The following is a 21,149-nucleotide window of genomic DNA, read 5'->3' on the forward strand; positions in this document are numbered from 1 at the left end:
TTACATTCTGCTAATTTACTTATAAATTTTGACTACTGCATACAGTTCTGATCATTGCTTACAATGCAAATATGATTGCACTCAAAAATTGCAGTGGGAATGTATGAACATATTGTAGTATTCATAAATTGAAGCTTTGAGGAAAGACTAGAGATCAGAGCTGTTTTCTCTGCAACAAAAGAAGCCGTGGGAGATGTTTTTGATGGATATAAAATTATGAACAGATTTTCATAAGAAGGATCTATTTGCGTTCGCAAAAAGGGGCCAGATTTATACGACAAAGAAAAGCCTTTTTACCCAGAGTCTGATAAGGAAGAAGAGGAAAAAAATGCTCAAACCACTTTAAAAAAAGTACTTCAATGCTTATGTGAAGACTCAGAACCAGGGTGTGGGTCGGATTGGTGAGAAGAGATGAGCGGACCAGGAAGCCATGTACAGTGTAGTCCTTGCTGAAAGAAAGAGAAAGGGAAAGATGTAGCAGGTGGTGGAATTCCATTGGAAATGCTAGATGTGGAAGCAAGTGAGGTGAAAGGTGTTGACCATGGAATTCTACTTCTGTTGTCTGTGGAGAGCTGGGGAGGAAATGAGAGCAGTTGTGCAACAAATAGGGGAAATGCATCTAAAGGCTCTGTCAACCAAGGAAGAGGGGAAGCCACATTTCCTGAAGTAGGGCGACATTTCAGCAGTCCTAGAGCTGAAAGCCTCATTTTGAGAAAAAATGTGACTGAGACAGAGAAGCTGAGAGACAGGTGGAGTGGGGCAGGGTGTAGTTGAGGTTAGTGTGGGAGTTGGGGGTTTATAGTAGATATCAGTGATTCATTTGTCTATGACAATTGTGATATTCCCTTAAGACATGGAAGGTGATCACTCTTCCAATTCTGTCTTACATGGTCATCAGGATTCTTCTATCATCCACCTGCGATCAGTGGATATTTTATTAAGTAGCTCCTGTTCCTAATAAAGTGACCACTGAGTACATGCCTGTGCTCTTCTGCTGCTGTAGCCCATCTACTTCAAGTTTAATGTGTTGTGCATTCAGAGATGCTCTTCTGGCACCACTGTTGTAATGTGAAGTAATTTGAGCTAGAGTCACCTTTCTGTCAGCTTGAAACAGTCTGGCTATTCTCTTCTGAACTCTCTCATTAACAAGGCATTGTTGCACACAGAACCACCGGTCACTGGATGTTTTTCAGATTCTTGACCCATTCTTTGTAAACTCTAGAGACTGTTGTACGCAAAAATCCCAGGAGATCCGCAGTTTCTGAGATACTCAAATCACTCCATCTGGCACCAAGGATCATTCTACAGTCAGAATCACTTATTCCACATTCTGATGTTTGGTCTGAACAAATGAACCTTTAGACTATGTTCGCATGTTTTTATGCACTGAGTTGCTGTCACACGATTGGCTGATTAGATAGCTGCATTAATGAGCAGGTGTACCTAATAAAGTGGCCACTGAATGCATAATAGATGAAATTTACGTAGTTCATCAACCTAATAACCTGATTGAATGAAGAAGAAATTGGAATGTCTATCATCACTTATTTTCCCTCCTCCCTAATATCTACAAAATAAAACAAAACAAATGTTTGACCTAGTATTTATCTCAATACTTAAGAAATAATTTAAAAACATCTGTAATAGCAGAGAAAATATTTTAATATTTTGTTAAACAAACTTTATGTGTGAACATTATTCTGCAATGCTAAAATGATCTGTAGTATAACAAAAAAAGAGCCTTACAATTTCATTGATTCCGCCCAATTTTGCTGTTGAAAGCTTTGGTCTGGATGTAGGACGTGGCGGTGGCACAATCATACCTGTATTTAGTGGGGTGGTAGGCCTTGCTGGGGGTGATACTGGTGGGGAGATGGGGAGATGGGGAGGAAGGGTAATCAGAGAGAAGAAAAAGTAAAATTTCAAATGAGATATACTAATTCATAAAATGTCTAAAGATGTTGTTCCCCATGCATCCAACCACTTTTAAAGAATATTTTCACACGCAGTGAAGAGAACTGTGAAGAATGTTGCATAAAGTAGTAATCACTTAACTATATACCTTAACTTAAACTAATTTCTTGTTATAGCACTAAAAAGAAATCAAACTTACACTGAATAATAAAGGTGAATACCCTCATAAATATACATCTTTGAAAACGAGGCATATTCAAGAATCAAAACTAATCCCAATGAACAAATGCAGGTTGCAGGAAATAGTAACAAAAATCCTTCCAAACAGATCCTCACCCGGTTTCAGAGTTTTCAATATAGCTTGTAGATTACTTTGCTATTTTGTCAGTTTTCTAAACAATGTGATTCACCATGTCTTGTGAGTTAAGTTCAAATATTTTCATATAACAAAATCATAATTTTAAATTTTGTACTTAAGCAGCAATTGTTGCAAGTTAGATGTATTTTTGATGATTAGTCATTTCATCTCAAAACAGGAATGAACACTTGTTTTCTTTGTTGAAAGTTTCTCTGCAATTGTTCTCTTTCCATCACCTCTATTAATACAAAATGACTGAAGCTCCAAAAATACTTTACCATTAATTGATTTGTTGGTTTCAATGATCACAAAAAAGGCTATGATATAATAGGTATCAATATCAGTCATGAACAAAATAACAAAACTAAAAAAAAGTTTTGATTATCATTTTTAAAAAATCTTCTTGGTTAAAAAACATTAATAAATTTAAGACAATGTGATTTGAAGGAGTGGTCTTCCCAAGCTTAAGCTTTAATGCATCAAAAAAGCTCCTGTTTTAGCTAATCAACATGAGATGGGAGAATCTGAATATTATCATCCTTTATGCAATATATATAGTTTAATAGTGCAAGCCTTAGCGAAAGTGGAGTTTAATCTAACAATTAAAAAGAGGCATTTTAACCTGAAAATGCAGTTATCTTTCCACCTTGATATTAGCATATTTAATTCAAATCCATTCCTCTTGCCGTATGCAACATCATTGCATATGTGGACATCATTGCCCAAACTGCTTATGATAAGGTCTCCATAACTGCATTTCTGAAACAGCCTCCAAGAGTGCAAAATAATTCAATGGCTAATTAATCAAGACAACACACAGTTCACTCTAATCATCTCAGAGTTCGACATTGTAGCAAATATGTCTAACTTCTGGTAGGCACTTAATTTAGTGGGAGCATTAATCAGATGATATGTGCTATAACACATTTCAGCGCACTGTGCCTCCAGGCTGTAGCACTTATTTTATCTGTCAAGTACAGATTCCAATATCTGATCAAATTGAACCCTTTCTGGTCAGGGACAGAACAATCTAAATTTCTACCAGCCTACAAGAAAATACATACCCAGATCTTCAAGGACATGTTCTGTAAAACCTAGATGAATGCTCTACCACTAACAGCAGATCTATTGACCTCACTTACTTTGCATTGATTGTACTAATCAGATGCCAATCTACAAATCACCCCCAGTTAACTAAGGATTTAGGTTCCTAAGGAACAATGTCAGTTTCCATGGATACTAAATAAAAAAAACGTCGGAAGCCAATCTCCTCCCAGTGAGGATGCAGTAAATCAAAATCAAATTGTCACAGGCTGAAATATAGAAGTACAAATTTACAAGTAATTCATCCAATGACCATTGTTTCAGATGGAAGAGTACACATGCTCAAGAGATTTTTTTCTAATGTTACAGAACAAAACTTTCAAAACATATTGGCTGAACAGTCTGAGGACTAACTGTTTTAGAAAGAACCTTCTTATCTATCTGACTTAAAACCTTAACCTTAAAACCAAAATATACATTGCACCATTCTTGTATCACTTTTCTTACTCTTCCATTACTTTAATAGCACCCACGCATAGTGATTTTTCAATTACAAATTTAAAACTATTAATCTTTGTAATAAACTAATTTTCCCATTCAAAAATGATCAGTAGGAGTTAATTATCTGACCCCAAATAACATCAACCCAAATTTAAGGTACTAGATTATCTGCAAATTACTCTAATTGAACACAAGAAGTAGAATGCTATTTTTAGAACATAGTGTCAAAGTTATACAGGTTACAGAAAATTTGCAGATTACAGTGAAGTAGCTTGGTATAGTCAGTGCAATCACACTTGCATGAGTGCAAAGGTGCACAATTTAATGATCCTATCTATTAAAAGAAATGTATCCAAACTACTTCACTTTGAAGAAAAGAGCATTGATATTAATATCCAAGGCATAAAACATTATGTAGTTCATACAATCATATTTGGCATACCATTATTTAAATGAGTAACCACAGGCGTTAAACTAACATCCATAGTTTGAGATGCTGAGGATGTAAAACTTCCAGTGTCATTCTCTTCAATTGGTGGTTTCTTGCTGCCTGTAAAATCACTCTGAAGGTCACTTTGGTCATCAAAAGTGCTGTTGGAAGACGACAACTGAAAGGAGGCCACAGGAGGATTGGAGTTTGATGGAGCTTTAACTTGTGCTGGTTCCTTTAACTCTAAGTTTAGAGGTCTGCTTGAATTTAGCTCATCATTAAAGGAAATCCACTGAGTCCGTGAAGTAGGAATGAAAGTATGGCCATTTAAGGTTTCTAAAATTGCTGCTACACTAAAACCTATATCAGGACTAGAACACTTAGACTCACAGCTTGACTGGTGTTTCACTGAGGACTCATATTCTACACCCCATGGTGAATTAGGGCTTGAGAAACTTGAGCTCCCTTCATGCCATGTTAATTCAGCTGAAGGAAAAGGAAAAGTTAAAAGCTTGCGAAATATATGCAATAAAAAGTGTCGAAAATTAACTTTATGATATACACCATCATCCTCATGAGGCATTTATTCCAACTCAAAACAACTAAGCTATCTAAATGAGTTTTATTGAGATTGTCTCCCATGGTTTGAGAATAAACAACCTACAATAGATACACATTGCTTAATTCTCTTAAAATTTATGAAACTATCAAGACTACAATATTAATAAAATGTTAGTCATAACTCATTAGTAAGATGGGTGTAGGAATAGGGTTAACTTTTTAAGGTCAGTTATCTAATTGAAAATACAATGCAATTAAATGAACATTTCATCCCTTAAGTGGTTAGCTGGTAAAATGAAATTATAGAAAATTTATACAACAAAATTGTACATTCTTGTACGAGTTCAAAATATTAATCACAGTAAACATAAGTGGTAGTAAGTACTAAAGAAATTGTAAATAAAGTGAAGGTTAATAAATTAAAGCAAAAATGAAGACCAGGGCTTTTGAATCTTAACTTTCTGATATTACTGTGGAAAACCACTTTGAACATCCTTAGACGAGGGGTTAGAATTGTTAACTCCATCAATTGCTTTTATAATTTACTAAATTCATCCTATAATCAAAGGAGTTCTACTTCTCACTTTCCAATTATTCATTTTAATTACCAAGACAAAATCCAATGCCAAGAAATCATAATTATAGACCTAAAATATGATCAACTAACTATGCGGCCATATGTGCAACTTCAGAGCTGCGTGTCAGATATGGCTATAAGCAGCACTGGGGCCTCACAGGGGACTGTATTAGCTCTCTTCCTGTTTACCCTATATACCTCGGACCTTCAATACAGCACTGAGTCATTCTCTGATGACTCAGCAATAGTTGGGTGTATAAGGGGAAGTTGGGAAGATGAATGCAGGGCCCTGGTGGAGGACTTTGCCAAATGGTGCAAGCTGAATCATCTGCAGCTCAACATTAGTAAGACAAACGAGATGGTGATGAACTTTAGGAAGACTAAGCCTGCACTGCTCCCTGTTACTATGGAGGGTGAGGACATGGATGTGCTGAGGACCTACAAGTACATGGGGGTGCACAGGAATGACAGACTTGAGTGGAGCACAACACAGAGGCTGTGTACAAGAAAAGCCAGAGTTGCCTCTACTTCCTGAGGAGACTGACGTATGCGGGACTCTCTTTCACAGGTTCTACCAGTCTGTTGTTGCCAGTACAATCTTCTATGCAGTGGTGTGCTGGGACAACAACATCAGTACAGGTGATGCCAACAGGTTCAATAAACTGATTAGAAAGGCTGGCTCTGTTATAGGAGTCAAACTGTGCACTTATAATGCTACTGCAACACTGTAATTTCCTTTGGGATCAATAAAGTATTTATCTATCTATCTATGCTATACACTACTGTTCAATGAACATCGACTGCTCCCCAAACAGGTTCTACAAAACTTTTTGATCTCCATTGACCAATTATTAGCTGCCCTATAAAATGCTAAGTACATCATTAAGTGGCTTCCTTCAAATATGCTAACTATTTGATCTACCATTAACTTTAAAAAATTTTAATGAATCCTTCAAATAAATGGGATAATCAATGAAACTACAGTAATAGAAGCAATACATCATAATGCTTGTCTCTAGTACAATTTAGATGAAAGATTTTGGGTTTCCAAATTGTTAAAATATCCAAGAAATTTCATCAATTATAGTACAATATCTCTTTACGTTGCAAAGCTCTGGAATTTGTTATGTCAGTATTCATGTTATTTGTAGATCAAGTGGGCAAAACTAAAACAGGCATTTTTGAAAAAAAGCCATATGCATCAAGACATGACATAACACACACTTATTTTCTACATATCAATCAGCAAGGTGGTATTACTGTCTAACTATTCAAATAATCCTTAATAATCAATATTTCAAATATAACAAAGTAGAAAAATTTTGTTTGAGCATTCCTATAACCTTGTTGAAGACACCTCAACAAGCTAATTAATAAGATGCTTTGTACTTTTGTTGCCTTTTAAAAGCTTGATTGCTATTCTTCAATTCTCCATTATAAAACCACTTTGCTGCATAACAGGGCACAAAAAAGAAGTTCAATATTACAGCTTTTCAATAGAGTCTTATTTACCTGATGTAAATAGTGTGTGTATCTCAGAAGTGTTACTTACTGGAAGGAAAGGAAAAGCTAGGAACAAAGTTAAGAAAAACAAGGAGGAAGACGAAAGCACAACTAGTTAACGAAACATAATGCCAGAATGATTACATTTTAAAAGTCCACTAACAAAACAAATTCAATCTATTAATAATCAGGGCAATGGCAATTATACTGAAAGAATTTCCTTGTTCTCGTGAACTAGGCAAAATAGTGATTGAGATGGTCACAGTAAAAATAGCATCTAACATCTACTAAACCATAATGTTTCCACCACAGGAGAAACTTATGATTTTGTCTCCTGCCACTCTTAGAAAATGCAAAATTAAGTCAATTGTTCTGTTATCTTCTTTGGTTTAGCCAAATTTCCATTCAAAACTGCAATAATCTACACCTCAGGAAGGTTTTCCATACTCCAACTCAGTATAAATTATTTTTTACTTGTTGAATCCTACTCTAAGGTTTCTATCTAAGGATGGCAGCATTTTGATATTCGCTGCGGTCAAAATTTTAAGCATTTTAAGCATTACTTTTCTCTGATCTAACAGAAATAAAACCATTATCCTGAGACTCTGATCATCTTGTAAATTTTACTAATTCCTGTAATTTTTACTTTTATTATTCATTTTTGATTTATGGGCACTGGTGGTCACGTGGCTTTGAAGTGGAACATTCTGATGTTCTAATTACTTGCTGGCTCTATTGTCATAGCTCTGCAATTATTTTTCCTTCACTTGCTTCATCCATTGCCCTTCTTTCATGTCCCAACTGAGTCTGTTTCCTAACACACAGTGGGTTCTGGATCATCATTCAATTTGTTAAAAAAAATTTTCATCTGTACCTTAAGCTCTTCCATTTTAATCTTTGATCCTTTATCCTATGAGCCATCACTTAATAGAAACAGCTTCCCTCCATTTACTCTTTCACTGGTTTGTTGTAGCAACATTTACAAATTCAGTATGAAGACTGTAAGCACCTGCTAGCAGCTCCAATTATGTTTGGAGAGAGATTTTTCCTCAAAATGATCTCCATCAAATTTGAATATGGCCCATTGTTTGACCATATTCATAAGCAGAAAAGGGTTTGGTTACCAGTTATGCATTAAGTTGTAAATATTCCACAGGTGCTATCCTAATGCTCTTTAGAACCATCCATGTTCTTCAAAATTGGTGAAACTTTAGCTGTAGTACTTATGTGGTTGGTCTATCTGATTTTCTGGAAATGGCAATCCCCAGGATATTAAAGACGGGGGATTCAGCAGTGGTCATGCCATTGGTCAAGGGTAGGTGGTCAGACTATCTTTGCTAGAAACATAAAGACTGCAGATGTTGGAATCTGAAGCAAATAGGAACATTCAAGATGAAGAGTCTTGACCCAAAACATTGGTAGTCCATTTCCTTCTACAGATGCTGCCTAACCACGAGTTCCTCTAGGTGTTTTTTTTAAACACCTCTCTGGAGATATGCAGAAACATTTTCTGCGTGAAAAATTTTCCTCTCACGTTCCCATTGAATTTTTTCCCTCTTGCTTTAAACCTAACGTTAGATTTAGACTCGCCTCTGCTGGAAAAAGGACAGTGACCAGTCACCCTAATTATGCTCCTTTCATATATTATTCTATATAACTTCATAAGGTCACTCCTCGGCTTCCCACACTCCAGGGAAAAAAGCCTTAGCCTATCCAGTCTCTCCTTATAACTCTTGCAATCCACAACTAGAAACATCCTGTTAAATACTTTAAATATCTTTTCCAGCTTAATTACATCCTTCCTATATCTGGTTGACCAGAACAGCACACAATACTCCGTGTGTGGTTTCATTGCCTTGTACAATTGTAACATGATATCCCAATTCTTGTCCTTAATGCCCATCTGATGAAGGCTAGCATCCAAATGATCATAAATTATTATTTATTTAGAGACACAGCATGGTAACAGGCCCTCCTGGCCCATGCTGCCCTATTAAATCCATATGACCAATTAACCTACTAACTCACATGCCTTTAGAACATGGGAGGAAACTGGAGCACGCTGACAAAACCCATACAGTCAGAGAAGGAATCTACAAACTCTTTACAGATAGTGGCAGAAATGAACTTGTGTCACTGTAATAGTATTACACTAAATGCTATACTACAACGCTGTCCCCCTGTACTTAGGATAGATTAGAGAGGGTGGTACTGTTTTCATTAGAGGAAAAAACTGAGGGGAGATCTGATATGTTTCCTAAAATAATAAGTGCTCATGACAGCATAGAATGGAGAGTGGGAGGCTGCTCCTCCTGGTGGAGAGGTCAAGGACTAGAGGTTATAGATGTAAAATAAATGGGAACAAAATTAATAATGACATGAGGAAATTTCCCTCTGTATACATATACATGTATAATTTTCTAGTCATACTATAAAAATAATATGACTCATCACTACTTTTATTTTTTTGGGACCTTGTAAAACTTCCACCAACATCTTAGGTCAAAGTAACCTTGTCACTGTAAGGGGTATTAGGTTTTGCCCATTTAATTTTTACCTGCCTTGTTATGAATACTATATGAATGCAGATTTAGAGCATTCAATTATAGCTTTGCACATTTCTTTCTGCTCTGACTTTTGCACAATTATAGTGCGTATGAAAAGTATTCACCCCTCTTGGAAGTTTTCATGTTTTATTGTCTTACAACTTTGAAGCACAGTGGATTTAATTTGGCTTTTTATTATGCTGATCAACAGAAAAAGACTCTTTCATGATGTAAATTAATTACAATTATAAAACACAAAATAATTGATTGCTTAAGTATTCACCCCCCCCCCCACCCCAGTTAGTATGACACACCAAATCATCACTGGTGCAGCCAATTGGTTTTAGAAGTCACATAATTAGTTAAATGGTGATCACTCGTGCAGTCAAAGTGTTTCAACCGCCGTAAAACAAGATACAGACAGTCAAAGTGTTTCAATTGATTGCAGTAAATAAACACCTGTAACTGGAAGGTCCAAATGCTGGTGAGTCAGTATCCTGGCAAAAACTACACCATGAAAACAAAAGAATGCTCCAAGCAACTCTGCGAAAAGGTTATTGAAAAACACAAGTCAGGAGTGGATACAAAAAAAATTTCCAAGACACTGAATATCCCTTGAGAGTACAGTTAAGTCAATCATCAAGAAATGGAAAAAATATGGTACAGCTATAAATCTGCCCAGAGCAGGCCTTCCTCAAAAACTGAGTGACCATGCAAGAAGGCGAATAGTGAAGGAGGCCATCAAGAGACCTATGACAACTCTGGAAGAGTTACAAGCTTCAGTGGCTGAGATGAGAGAGTCAGCGCATACAACAACTGCTGCCCAGGTGCTTCACTGGTCGCAGCTTTATAGGAGAATGGCAAAGAGAAAGTTCAGAGCTTGAGCAGTTTTATAAAGAATGGGAAAAATTGCAGTATTCAAGTGTGCAATGCTGATAGAGACCTATCCACACAGACTCACGGCTGTAGATGCTGCCAAAAGTGCATCTATTAAATACTGACTTTAAGCAGTTGAACACCTGTGCTTCAATTATTTTGCATTTAATATTTGTAATTAATTTAGATCACTTTGTAGAGATCTGTTTTCACTTTGACACAAAAGAGTCCTTTTCTGTTGATCAGTGTCAAAAAAAACCAAATTAAATCCACTGTGATTCAATATTGTAAAACAATAAACCGTGATAACTTCTGGGGGAAATGGAACTTACTAAAAAAAAATCAGAAGTCTGTCAGCATCTATTTATAAAGGCGGGTCTCCAGCAACTTTCATTTTGTTTCAATGGTTTTTTTTGCCATCTGAGTCTTTTACTACTGTCATTCATGCACAAATTTTCCAACATGCTTATAACCACCACTGGTGACAAGAGAATATTTTATTACCATACAAAAAAACATTATGTTCACTTTTTTCCAACAGACGATTTTCATTTCTAAACTTTTCCTCATTACCTTTGAGATCTGACAATAACAATGTCACTCACTTCACAAAATGCTTTTATAATTTTATTGGATGATCAAACCGTTCACATAATAAAAATGCTCTTATAATTTTTATTCTGTTAATTGTCATCCCTGCAGTAATTTAAGGTAAAGCAAATTCATGGCTTTTGTATGTGAACGGTTTTATCATCCATTAAAATTAAAAAAGCATTTTGTGAAGTGAGTGACATTGTTATAGTCAAGGGAGTTACTCATAAAAGGACATACGCCCTTCTTCCAAAATTTATTAAAAAAGATTATTGAAAATGCAGTAAGACACTGATGGATTTGATGACTTTTAAGAAAAAAAATAGAAGCAGACAGTACCATGCCTATTTTGTGTGTGGCCTAGTTGCAATATTTTAATATGATCCTGGGCCTTGCATGCAGAAAAATATAGGAAAGAGAATGGTTGAGAAAACATGTGGTGGTTCAGGGAAGGGTGGAATCAGTGCGATCAGGGTAGTCGTGTTTGAGATGGCAAGATCACAAATTTGATTATCAAGGGAAGGCGATTTGATGGGATATCAGAACAGATGACGTGAGTGGGCAGTTGAAAAACTGACCAATACAAATCAAGCTGCAATCCTCTTGCTAACCCTTGCTATGACATCAAAATATGCATTTCTTTCCATTTGCTAAATATCACTGTGCATGCCTGCCATTCTTGATGTGTAAGCTTGTAATACACAGAAAATTTTGGTAACAATAACAAAGAATGCAATCACATTGAAAAAGGACCAACTCACAACTTCATTCTTACAGATGCACCTGTTTATGACAAAGTTGGAAGAAGAGATCATGTTCTTACACTGAGAACACCCATTATTGTGTTTTTGCCTGCCACTATCTAAGTCCAATAGATTCAAAACATACTAGGAGCTCAAAACTGGGCAGTCATGAGGTACTGTGTTTAATGCGATGGACAGGATGTCAAAAATGTTTACTGTAATTTTATGGCCCTGCACATTCATCCATATGCTATTTACACTGAGCTGGAGGACCAACTGTGGATTAATACAGGCTACAGAAGAATATGCTAGGAGCATCACCAGGTGAAGCTAAACATATACTTGCAGAACCATATGCAGGCCTACATGCATCCCTAATGATCAAAAGAGATATATTGGCGAAGGAGCTTAGCAATCCCTTAGTTGACAATTCTGCAGTTCTGCCACATCAAATTGTCGAATGATGGCGAGCAATTAAACAGCCAATGCACAGCAGTTTAGAAACAAGAACAGACCATTTCACCCTTTAAATCTGTTTCAAATGAAAATCTAAAACCTCTCTCCATAAACCTAACTTTTAACCATATTATTTCTCTTTGGTATTGAAAGCTTTCCTAAAATAAGTACATCAAAGACATTTGCAATAATCTTCAGTTAACACAGATAAATACAGAATTGTCGGGATTGGGCAGGAAAATCGAGTTGAAGCCTAAGGTCAGGGGCCGGCTGGTGGTGCAATGACATCAGCGCCGGACCCGGAAGCAGAGGCTTCCAGGTTGGAAACCAGTCGAGTCTGCCCCCGAGTACGCTTTCGATCCGTGCCGGGTTGAGTGTCGAGATCGCAGCTCAACCTTGTAAAATAAAGGGGAAAATACAGCGAAAATGTCTGTGTGAGGAGTGGCGCACCATACAGTCTCTCTCTCTTGCTCCACGCCTAGTAAAAAGCCATGAAAAAGACATCATCACGGACGCACACACGCACGCACGCAAGCAAGCACATGCCAAAAAAATGGAAGCCTAAGGTCAGATCAACCATGACCTAGCAACTGGTAGAGCAGGCTCAAGTGGCTCCATAGCCTATCCCTGCTTCCATTTCTTATATTCTTGTCAGAGACAAGGCATTCTGCAGAATGTGAATCACCTTCTGACATTAGAAAGATCTTCCACCTCCAGCTCTAACAACATTTTTTAAAAAGAACTATTTAGATTAAAGCAACCAGCTAATCCAGCACATAAAACATTCACTGGCTTTTCCACTAATGCACTCAGTGGAAATGTTCATCACCCATAGGATACTCAGAGTAAGCTGACAAGGCTGCCAATAGTAACTTCAAACCCATAAACAATAAACCAGAAGTATAGGGCACAATCTCCAAAGACACACACCATCTTCACTTGGAAATATATAATCCATTCTCACATTACTGAGGGACCAAAGACTTGAAACTCTCACATATTACTACATGGTGCAATTCATGGAGTGCAGACAATTCAAGAAGGTACCACAAAATCATAAGTATAAATGAAAACACACAATTAATGCTGACCTTAACAGCAATATTGACATCCTATGAATGAAATCAAGGTGTATTTTCCAGTCTGAGAAAAGGAGATACAATTTATTTTCCAAATATACAAAATCCTGTTTACTTTGCCTGGCTTCTTCAATAACTGTACCGAATAGGAAAAACATGTTTAGATATCATAAGATCAAAAGACACAAATTAGACCTTTTGGCATATCGATCTAATCTATTTCATAAATAGTTAATCTATTACTCCTTCTCAACCTCATTCTCCTGCCTTCTCTCCGTAATGATGAACATCCTTACTAATCAAAAGCATATCAAATTCCCCTATAAATATACCCAATAATTTGGCTTCCACAGCCATCTGTGGCAATGAATTCCACCTCTGGCCAAAGAAATTCATCCTCATCTCTGTTTCAAAGGTATGTACTTTTATTCTATACTTTTCTCCCACTACTGGAAACATCCTCTCTTCATCTACTCTGTCCAGCTTTCAATTGTTGGTAAGTTTCAATAAGATCATCTTCCCTCCAACCTCATCTTACTAAACTCCAATGAGCAAAGGTCCAAAGCTATCAAACACTCCTCATATGTTAATCCTTTCATCCCCAGAATAATTCTGGTAAACCTCCTCTAGGCACTCTTCAAAGTGAGCATATTCTTCCTTAGATATAGGGCCAATATATGGCCTTAGATATAGCCAATTTGGACAGGTTGAGAACAGCTCCTTCAGCAGCAAAATCTAGGCTCCGAGCAACTCACTGACAGTAGGGCCGGGTCCTAGTGCGAGGTCTGGACAATTTAAATGCCAGCCCAGATCATCTCGGGGCTTCTCTCTTTATGACACTAAGGCTGCTGTGCTTCATGTCTGCAAACTTCACGGTGATTTACCCCATTAATATGATGAACTGAATACCGAGGATTTGGGCATACTCCGGGCCACTCCAGGTATTTGGATCCAAGGACTCAGTCTGGTTTGAAATGCTCTTGTTGTTGCTTGGTTCTATTGTTTATATGATTTGCTTCGTGTTTTTTTTCTCTTTCTCTGTGAGCACGGGTGGGGGAGGGGGTATTGGTCTTTTTTTATTGTTTTTTTTTGGTTTCCTTCCTTTGCAACAGCCTGTAAGCAAACAAATCTCAAGGTTGTATAATTTATACATCCTTTGATGATAAATGCACTTTAAAACTTGGAAGTTTGAAAACTGCTCACAATACTCCAAATATATTCTGACCAATGCCTTATGAAGCCTCACCTTTACATCCTTGTATTTATACTTGAATCCTCTCAAACTGAATGCTAATGTTGAATTTGTCTTCCTCACTACTGACTCAACCAACAAGTTAACCTTTAGGGAATCCTGCACTAAGAGTCCAAAGTCCCTTTGCATCTCAAATTTCTGAAGTCTTTTCCCATTTAGAAGGTAGACATCTTTATTTCTGCTACCAAAGTGCATGACCATATACTTCCGTATACTGTATTCCATCTGCCACTTCTTTGCCCATTCTCTTAACCTATCACTGATACACTGATGCATGCTCTTTCTAAAGTTATAACTTAAAACATTTAAAAGCAGGAAGAGGTGAATCTTCAAGTTCAAGTTCAATTTATTGTCAACCATGCATATGTATATCACCAAATGAAACAATGTTCCTTCTGATCAAGTGCATAACACAGCACATATAAGTCACACACATAACACAAACTAATATTACCACAAAGAAATTAACAACTAATAAGGTACACATTTGATACAAGTTAAAAAGTAAACAGTTTTATGCTTCTAAAACACACAAAATGCTGGAGCAGAGGGGAAGCCATCATTCAGGAAGTAAGCAGATATTTACACACACAAAATGTTGGAGAATATGAATAACCAGACGATGTTTTGGGTCGAGACACTTCATCAAGACCCATCCCGATGAAGGGTCTCAGCCCGAAGTCAACTGTTTACTCTTTTCCATAGATGCTGCCTGGCCTACTGAATTCCTCCAGGATTTTGTGGATGTTGCTTGGATTTCCAGCATCTGCAGATTTTCACTTGTTTGTGATTGGAGTATTACGCTATTGGCACTTCATATGTGATGAGACCCGAGGGTGGCAGGGAGTTCAGTAGTCTTACAGCCTGGAGTAAGAAGCTGTTTCCCATCTTACCAATACCCTGTTCTAATGCTTATAGTACATCCTGCTTGATGGTAGGGTGTCAAAGAGATTATTGCATGGATGGGAAGGATCATTCACAATGCTAAAGGCCCTGCTAGATAAATATCTCTAACGAGAGGAAGACAGACCGCAATGAACCTCTCAGCCGTCCTTGCAATTTCCATACCAGATGGTGGTGCAGGTGGTCAGGACACTCTCAATGGTGCTCCTATAAAAATTGGTTAAAATGGGGGGGGGAGGGGCAGAGCATTACTCGCCTCAATCTCCTCAGGACGTGGAGATGCTGCTGTGCTTTCTGACCAGGACGTAGTGTTGTAGGACCACGTGAAATCATCTATTATTTGCACTGCTAGAAACTTGGTGCTCCTAACTCTCTCCAAGGAGGAGCCCACGTATGTGCAGTGAAGAGTGGTCAACCTGCACCTTCCTAAAGTCCACAATCATCTTAAATCCACAATCTTGCTCTTAAAACATTAAAACTGCATAAGATATGATTGAACAAAAATAGAAAAATAAGTACTTAGTTAGCCTGGCAGCAGCTGTGGAAAGAGAAAGAGAGATGGCATTTCAGGTTGATGACCTTTTATCACGATGAGAAGTTGAAATCAAAAAATTGCAGAGAAGAGGAAGGGGTGGAGAAAACCCAGCGACGCTGTTGTGGAATGCAGTTTAGGAGAGGCAGAATGCTAGAAAAGTTACAGAGTCAACTGGGAGGAGGTGTTGAAGGTTTGTTAACCACAGCTGATCTAGCTGGAGATGAAAATAAAAGGAGATGAATGAGGAAATGGAGAGAAACAGAAAAGACAATGCTGGAATTGTGTCATACAAACCAAATGTAATTGCTAGAAGTTTGAAAACAAATACTGGAAATACTCAGCTTTGACACAACATAGAAAATCTGATTACTTAAAAATGATGAATACTAGAAGTTGAATTCAAATTTTCCAACTTGCAGTACAGGTTTCCCCTGCCATCCGAAGGTAGAGCGTTCCTATGAAATGGTTCATTAAGCCAGAATGTCGTAAAGTGAAGAAACAATTACCATTTATTTCTATGGGAAAATTTTGTGAGCGTTCACAGACCCAAAAATAACCTACCAAATCATGCCAAATAACACATAAAACCTAAAATAACAGTAACATATAGTAAAAGCAGGAATGATATGATAAATACACAGCTTATATAAAGTAGAAATACTTTTCCACAATCATTGCCACACTGCTTTCCGTAGCGAAATCTCACGCAAGCGCTCTCGGCAAAAACACGGCACAAGTGCTCTCCTGTAACCTTTAAGCTATGAAGCTGCCAAATCATACCAAATAACACGTAAAAATACACAGCCGATATAAAGTAGAAATAACGTACGTACAGTGTAGTATCACGGGAATCGGAAAGACATTGAACACACTGATGATGGTGTGTTAGACTGAGTTGTCGGAGTTTGGGTGGTGCAGTGGCCCCCACCCTCCAGGCAGCAAACCGATACCGATCCGCAAAGCATGCAGGGGTCCAGCGGTAGCCAAGAGGCACCCAGCACGTCTTTAAGAAAAAAGCCGAAATAAACATGCTAATTAATTAGGTGCTGCCTAGCACATATACGTCTGCATCGCCTCTGATCTGGGCCAACAATTACGTGCTGGGCGGCACCTAATTAATTAGCATGTTTATTTTGGCTTTTTTCTTAAAGATGTGCTGGGTACCTCCTGGCTACCACTGCATTCTCCACGAATCGGTATCTGTCCGCGGCCTGGGGTTTGGGGTGGTGGGACACTGGGGTGTCATCTCATCGTCGTCTGTTTCCATTAGGGCAGGCAGGTCATCTTCTCCTATGACTGCCTGCCTCGATGTCGAAGGTCGAGGTTCGTCGTCTGCTGTGGCTGATGTGGAAGGCTTGCTTGACTGCTGAGCCTCATGTATTTTTAGATCAAAAAGTTCTTTGTAAGGACTCAAACCATCTTGCAAATATGCCCTAAACCAACGTACCCTTTCAAAACTGAAGTCATACTTTGTCATTACTCATTCGGTTTCGATTGTTATCCTTTCCTCTTCCAACTGCATCAGCTCTTCATCTATCAGTTCTTGGTCACGGGATGCCAAAACCTCTTCAACATCATCTTCATCAGCTTCCACAAACCAAACTCACTTTGTCCTTACTTCGTTCACCACGATCAAAACACTTAATTATGTCTAGTTTTACGCTAAGTATAATACCCTTACGAGTTCTTTTAAGCTTTTCCGATACCTTAGAACTCATCTTGCTAACGGCTGCTCACAGGCACGTGTTTAAGCAATGCGGCTAGAATGCCATTCCGAATCCAGGGGAGAGCGGCTGCTCGGGGCGCGCACTGCCTTTTATCGCGCACTGATTTTTTTTGCGCGCTGCCTTTCTTCGTAACAGTGTTAGTGAAAACAGGGAACTAATGTAGGTCCTTCATAACAGTGAGTTTTCGTAAAGCGAACGTTCGAAAAGCGGGGGACACCTGTAACTTCTCTCTCCTCCTGAACTACCCAGCACACATCACCCTGTCTCTTTTGTCTCTTCCACCCACTCCAATTGCCAATTACCCACATGCTCCTTTCCCCAGTTTCCTTTCTCCATCACAACCATCTTCCCTCCTCACCTTCTTAATTCCATACTGCACCTTCCTCTCCTATCACATTCCATCACCTTCAAATGGTCACTTTCACCAACCACTTCCCAGCTTCTGGCCCTGTTCCCATGCCCTCCACCCCACACCTTTCTATACTGGTTATCTCAAAACAGTCTTTCCAGATGAAGACAATATTCACTTGCACTTCTTCCAATTGAGTATACAGTATTTAATGTTCACTCTGCAATACTGGCCAAATGATTACCTTGTGAAGCACATGCATTTAAAACAGTCTTTCCAGATGAAGAAAATATTCACTCACACTTCCTCCAACTGATTATACAGTAATTGGTCACAAACAAGAGAAAATCTGCAGATTTTCTGCCTACTGAGTTCCTCCAGCATTTTGTGTGTTGATTGCATACAGTATTTGGTTTTTAGCTGAGTGGTTACTTTGTGAGGCATGTGTATTTAATGCACAAGATTAACTCTGAGCCTCCAGCTGCCCAATGCAAATTTAAGGATCAAAATCTCATCTTCCATCTGGGCACATTGTAGATTTAGATATTCAATATCAAATTCTCCACCTTTCATTAAGTCACTCTTTCTTTCTGCGTTAGAACTGGTCATTTTTGCTTGACATTATTTTAGCTCAATTTTTCTTGTAGTTTAAGTATAACCTAGTCTATTGGGATGGATGATAACTCTGCATTTAGCTATATATCACACAGACAAAATAGTATGGTTGGCTTTTAAATGCTACCTTAAGTTAATTTGGTCTCTCTCTACTAGAGATGCTCTCTTTGTTTTTATCACCCATCTCCTACTTTCCCTGGTATTGAAAACTAAAATCTCTTTCTCAATTTTGACAAAGGAATACAGATGTGAAATACTGACCCTTTTCTTTTGACAGGTGTTACCTGACCTGCCAAGTGTTTCCAGCATTGTTTTTAGCAGAGAACACAAGTTAGTTTTAAGATCTTATAAGGATGAGGGAGGGATTGATAAAACAAAGAGGATATCTCTCATTAAGTGAGAGAGATTAAGGTCTGCTAAGGTTGTGGATGGTTTAAGGTGATGGTTAGGCTATCTTATTGATAGGTTTATGAGAGAAATTAGAGAGAGGCCGGCTATAAATGAACATGCAATAACTGTGAAATGCAGGAAATGTCCAGCGATCAGGCAGTATTAGTGGGAGAGCAGAGGTATAGTTCAGTTCCGATACAACAGAGAAAGCAATTGCTTAAACTTGTTAGAATCAATATTGAGTCCAGAAAGCTGCAACATGCCTAAATCTTCTCTTCTATCTCTCTCCAGCCACTATTCTTCTAACGGCCCTTAACCTGCAAAAGCAGGAGATGCAACATCTGGTCTTTCACCTCTTTCCTTCCCATAATCCAAGGACCCAAGCAGTCCTACTGAACTCGATACCAAGTTCAACAATTTCAGGTTAATGCACTACTTTTGTTTGATAACTTTTGAGCTGTAATTTTCAACAGTCATTCAAAATAAATGTTTTTTTCCCCCTTTGTTGGGTCTAAACAATTGGCTTGAATACAAAAGCTTTGGCTGCATTACTAATGTGATATGCATTCTTTACAGCTATGAAAATCAATAGACTCTACATACCTGAATGAAAATTAGTATTATTACTTTTTAAATATATATTATTTATACATTGATAAATATGCTATTTTATTTCATGAAGATGTGTGAAATAACACTATAATGCAACCTATACATTTTATTAAACTAAGGGCACCTAGAAATTACTGCTAAAAATGAAAATCAGTTTAAGTGGTGCTTCAATGTGGGGTTAAATGACCTTAACGAAACAAAAACTGTGATCAATAAAATACCATCATCATGATATCAAGGACAATGGTGTCAAGTAATAAGGACATTATTAGATCAAATGAAAACCTTAACAATGGCACAGAATAAATATATATTGGATTACTCTACACAAAGGTTTAATCCAGCGATGTTAATTGCATATTTTTTAAAAAATCGCAAGAATAATACATTTTACTTTAAAATATCAAATGAAACTCTTACTCTATTCAAAATATTTACACAATTGAACAACAAAAGAACCTAGACATCTACCTGATGAAGTAGTTGATGTAGATGAAGATGATGAATCAAGAGGAGGTCCAAACAATGGATCCAATGAAAACAAGTCACTGCTGACCCGTTTGGCACTATGTAGTATAAATCAAAATTGAGAGGTTTATTGCATTGCACATTGCAATAATAAATAGAGTCCAATTCTAAAATCTAGTACATGGAATGGACTATCAGATTTTCCAGACTATTGATTCTAATTAACACCTAAACACACTTACATTTCTCTTCTGTTTTACATATTACTCAACTCTACAATAAGATTTTCAGTGAAGCAGCTGACTTTGAAGAGATGGAATAAACAAGCAATACAGACTCTGGCTTGAGATGAAGCTACCTATATTTCTAACCCTTGACATTCTAGATCGCAATGCAAGCTGCAGTCACATACCCTGTCCCAAATGCAGGAACCCTGGTTCTGGCTACGAACCCCATTTGCACTCTGTCTTCAGCTTACATCATAATGAGTGAGCCAGATGCTGGAGCATCAAGCTTTCTGAACATCAGATGCTAGGTTAACGGAGCTTTCTTCTAATTTTAATTTAGTTGTCATGAAGTTCATTATTCTCATTAACATTAATGCTTGTGTAACTGACATTATAATAAATATAGACCCAGAAACAGGCGTGGAGTCAGCATTTCACATTTTGTTCACGTGGACCATAATTTGATTGCTTCATAAATCATTCATAAGCAAACATATAAATAGCTTGTAAACGGGCAAAGCAGTAGTAGATGAAAAAGAAACATGAGATAGTCAGATCAAGATAAACAACATTTTCACAGTGATAAGAGTTTGCTGAGTGTTGCAAGAAACATAAGTTTGTTGTTGTAGGTGATTTTAATTTTTTACATACTAACTGAGAATCCCATACTGTAAAAGGACTAGATGGGATAGTCTGTCAAATGTGTTCAGGAAAGTTTCCTTCATCAGTACAAAGAAGTCCCAACGAGAGAGCGTGCGATACTGGTTCTGCTATTAGGTAATGAGACAAGGCATGTGTCAAAAGTTTGTGGAGGGGAATACTTTGTATCCAGTGACCACAATACCATTAGTTTGAAAGCAAATATGCAAAAAGATAGCTCTGGTCCACAGAC

General features: G+C 37.6%; 1 protein-coding gene across 2 annotated transcripts in view; it reads right to left on the bottom strand.

Annotated features, from left to right (window-relative positions):
• fcho2 (FCH and mu domain containing endocytic adaptor 2) overlaps positions 1-21,149 on the bottom strand; it is a 216,065-nt gene that overhangs the window by 77,164 nt on the left and 117,752 nt on the right. For both annotated transcript variants that reach the window (XM_072257932.1, XM_072257931.1), the window contains 2 exons: positions 20,034-20,128; positions 1,747-1,862 (listed from right to left, as the gene is read on the bottom strand). In XM_072257932.1, coding sequence (XP_072114033.1) covers positions 1,747-1,862; positions 20,034-20,128 — 211 coding nt within the window. The remainder of the gene's footprint in view (positions 1-1,746; positions 1,863-20,033; positions 20,129-21,149) is intronic.

The sequence above is a fragment of the Mobula birostris genome, chromosome 5 (genome assembly GCF_030028105.1).
Source record: "Mobula birostris isolate sMobBir1 chromosome 5, sMobBir1.hap1, whole genome shotgun sequence".
Classification (NCBI taxonomy): Eukaryota; Metazoa; Chordata; class Chondrichthyes; order Myliobatiformes; family Myliobatidae; genus Mobula; species Mobula birostris.